The 3,130-nt window shown below is 29.0% G+C and overlaps 1 protein-coding gene across 1 annotated transcript; it reads left to right on the top strand.

Annotated features, from left to right (window-relative positions):
• The first annotated feature begins 450 nt into the window (after positions 1 to 450).
• LOC112751449 (protein LURP-one-related 15) lies at positions 451 to 2,641 on the top strand. Its single transcript, XM_025800602.2, has 3 exons — positions 451 to 1,205; positions 1,825 to 2,052; positions 2,253 to 2,641. The coding sequence occupies exons 1-3, from the start codon at positions 960 to 962 to the stop codon at positions 2,397 to 2,399; spliced, it is 621 nt and encodes a 206-aa protein (XP_025656387.1). The 5' UTR covers positions 451 to 959; the 3' UTR covers positions 2,400 to 2,641.
• Positions 2,642 to 3,130: the final 489 nt, after the last annotated feature.

The following is a 3,130-nucleotide window of genomic DNA, read 5'->3' on the forward strand; positions in this document are numbered from 1 at the left end:
TCTCCGAATCCAACGTCCGCCTTCCGTTGTCGTGTTGAATATGAATTTTTCCTTTTCTTTATTATTACTGTTTATAACTGATTAGCCCAAAATAAATAAAACTGCAGATCTTTATTATTATTCATCGATTTTAAAATAGATCGAACACGGTGATATAAGCGTAATCTTACCTATTTAAATAAATAACTAATTTTTTAATATTTGTTAATAATTTATAAAAAAGATTTTAACAATTTTTCTAATAAAAAAAAATAATTATCTATCATCAAAGATAAAATTATTTTAAGAGTTATAATTCAAATGACATAATTTTTTCATATTCATCTAAAAAATCGTAAATTCAAATCTCCTTATCTTTAATAAAATAAAATAAAATAAAATTATTTTAAAAAATAATTATTAATTTTATATTTACATTTATAAATACCTTGACGGCCTTAGATATTTTTCGAATTGTCGAACACTACACAAAAAGAATTTGAAACTCACGGGTCTAAATCCAGGTAACTCTGAAAACTATTATTATTATTATACATTTTACAGTGCTTTTGATAATAGAATCGGTCGAATATGACGAAGATATAACAATTATGATTAAATTAATTACTTAATCTTGGTAACGTATATACACAAGATGGTACTATTTTGAAACCGTCCATCCATTCCTATATAAAACATTTGAAATTTCCTCCTTCTTCTTATAAGCACCTTCCCTCCATAGATCCTTATCGCGTTACCGTCGCGAACTTTGACTCTTTCATTCATATACATTATATTATATAATATATTATAAGAAATTAAATGTCACACTCACACGTCTAAGTTTAAGCCTTTAACGCAACACGTATATAAATACACATAAACCAAGAGAAAAATAAACATAACATCTATATATCTATCTAGAGATTTTTCGATTCATCTAGTTTTGTTTAATTATTTTGAGCTTCAACCTTTGAAGCATGATGCAAAATCACCAGCAGCAGAAGCAGGGATTCGGCGGCGGAATCATTGGGCCGCAGTATTGTGCTCCATATAATGTTGACCTAGCAATTGTGAGGAAGGTGTTGACTTTGGCTGATAGTTTTAGTGTTACTGATATTAATGGACAAACCCTCTTCACCCTTAAGGGGTCCCTTTTGACCCTCCGGGACCACCGTGTCTTGCTCGACGCCGCTGGAACACCCGTTGTTACTCTTCGCCGGAAGGTTTGTCTTCCACCATAGATATTTAAGTTTAGGATATTTTGGTTTCGTATTTTTTCATGAATAATATAATTTTATTTTGTTCATCATAAAAGATTTGAACCATCGAGAATTCTATTAATGAATTATAAATATAATCTAACTCGATATCTATAAAAAAAAATCAAATCTGGATAGCTAAAAATTTTGTTAAAAGATTATCTAAATTAAATAGTTCGTTGGGTAAATTTTCCGAAAATTTTAGATAACGAGTTAATTTATTTATTATAATATTTAAAAAACTTAATTCATTCTTTTTTTCTTTTTTTTTTTTGTGGATGAATTTGATTCATTCTATAATTATATTAGAAGTCATAAACAAGATAAGTTTTAATTAGTCTATATAACGTACCGACGATAGTGTTGTAACAAAATTGATCTTAATTAATTCTTAAATTAAATATGGAGGAGTTGAATTTGAGAAAGTTATTACTTATTAGTGCAATTAGTTATGGTGCTTCATCTTGAATTTGGGTATTAATTGATTTCCATTAAACTTCTTTATCAAATGCATGACTTGTCATCATTATTATTTAAATGAAAACTTATGATATTAATCCAAATTTAATTTGAATTTGTGTAGCTTATGACGGCACATGATCGGTGGCAAGTGTTCAGGGGTGATAGCTCAGATATGAAAGATTTGATCTTCAGTTTAAAGAGATCATCTTTCTTCCAGCTGAAGACCAAATTAGACGTGTTCTTAGCCCATAATACAGAAGAAAAAGTTTGTGATTTTAAGGTTAAAGGAAGTTGGTTCGAGAGATCTTGTGTTATTTATGCTGGTGAATCTCTCAACATTGTGGCACAGGTAATTAAGCCTTCAATTCTATAATTATATGTATGTAGTTAAATTTGAATTAGATTAAATGGCTAAATTTTAACGGGTTTAATTTTTACTACTTGTTAATGTAATATAATAAAATTTTAGTTTAGTGATTTTAAGTATATGAAATTTCTTTTCCTACAATCAAATTATAATATTTACAATGCAATATCATTTGGCTGCAGATGCACAAGAAGCACACTGCTCAAAGCATTATGTTTGGGAAAGATAATTTCATGGTCACAGTGTATCCCAACGTTGACTATGCCTTCATAGTTGCCCTAATTGTGATCCTTGACGAAATCAACCAAGACAAGAACAGTGATTCATAATGATTCAACTTTGTTTATTATGTTTATGTAGTTTTCTTTGTTTTGGTTCTTTCAATTTCTTCTAGACGTTCACATGATACAAAAAGTAGAGTGAACAGATTTTGTGGCCGGTCATATATATTTGTTTGTAAATTTATTTGAATACTTTTTTTAATTTTTTATTACTTACGAGGTATATATATTACAACCACCAATAACTCCATTTAATAACACATTTTCGGACATTGTCCTTTAGGATTTAAGGCGATTTGTTAGTTAAAAAAATGGACTAGCTTCCTATAATCTAAAAATGAATGACTGAAAATATTCCTACGTATAATTTGCTATTATCATGACTTAATTTCCGAGAAAAATCTCCATGTACTAAACGAGCAACAGGAGAATTTTTTTCAATATCTTTTAATAAAGAAATATAATTGAGATGTCAAGTTAAATGGTAAATATAAACCATGTTAGCAACTCTTAAGAAACTGAAATGCTTTTATTTCGTTGGTACATGAAACTCGTTCTCAAAACATATTGTAGTTGAAGTTCTACACTACCAGTTTCTTAGTGAATGAGACTTCATGGATCTCTAAACATGAACAAGACCCAAGTTATTTGTAAGAACTAAGAAGGAACACTTCTAGTTCTCTCTTCAGACTAAATATCATCAAGGTACTTTGAATGAAGACCAATTCACTTACTGTCCAACATACCTTCTAGTTCTAACTTCTACCACAGGTTAAGTC

This window comes from Arachis hypogaea, chromosome 2 (genome assembly GCF_003086295.3).
Source record: "Arachis hypogaea cultivar Tifrunner chromosome 2, arahy.Tifrunner.gnm2.J5K5, whole genome shotgun sequence".
In the NCBI taxonomy this organism is placed as follows: Eukaryota; Viridiplantae; Streptophyta; class Magnoliopsida; order Fabales; family Fabaceae; genus Arachis; species Arachis hypogaea.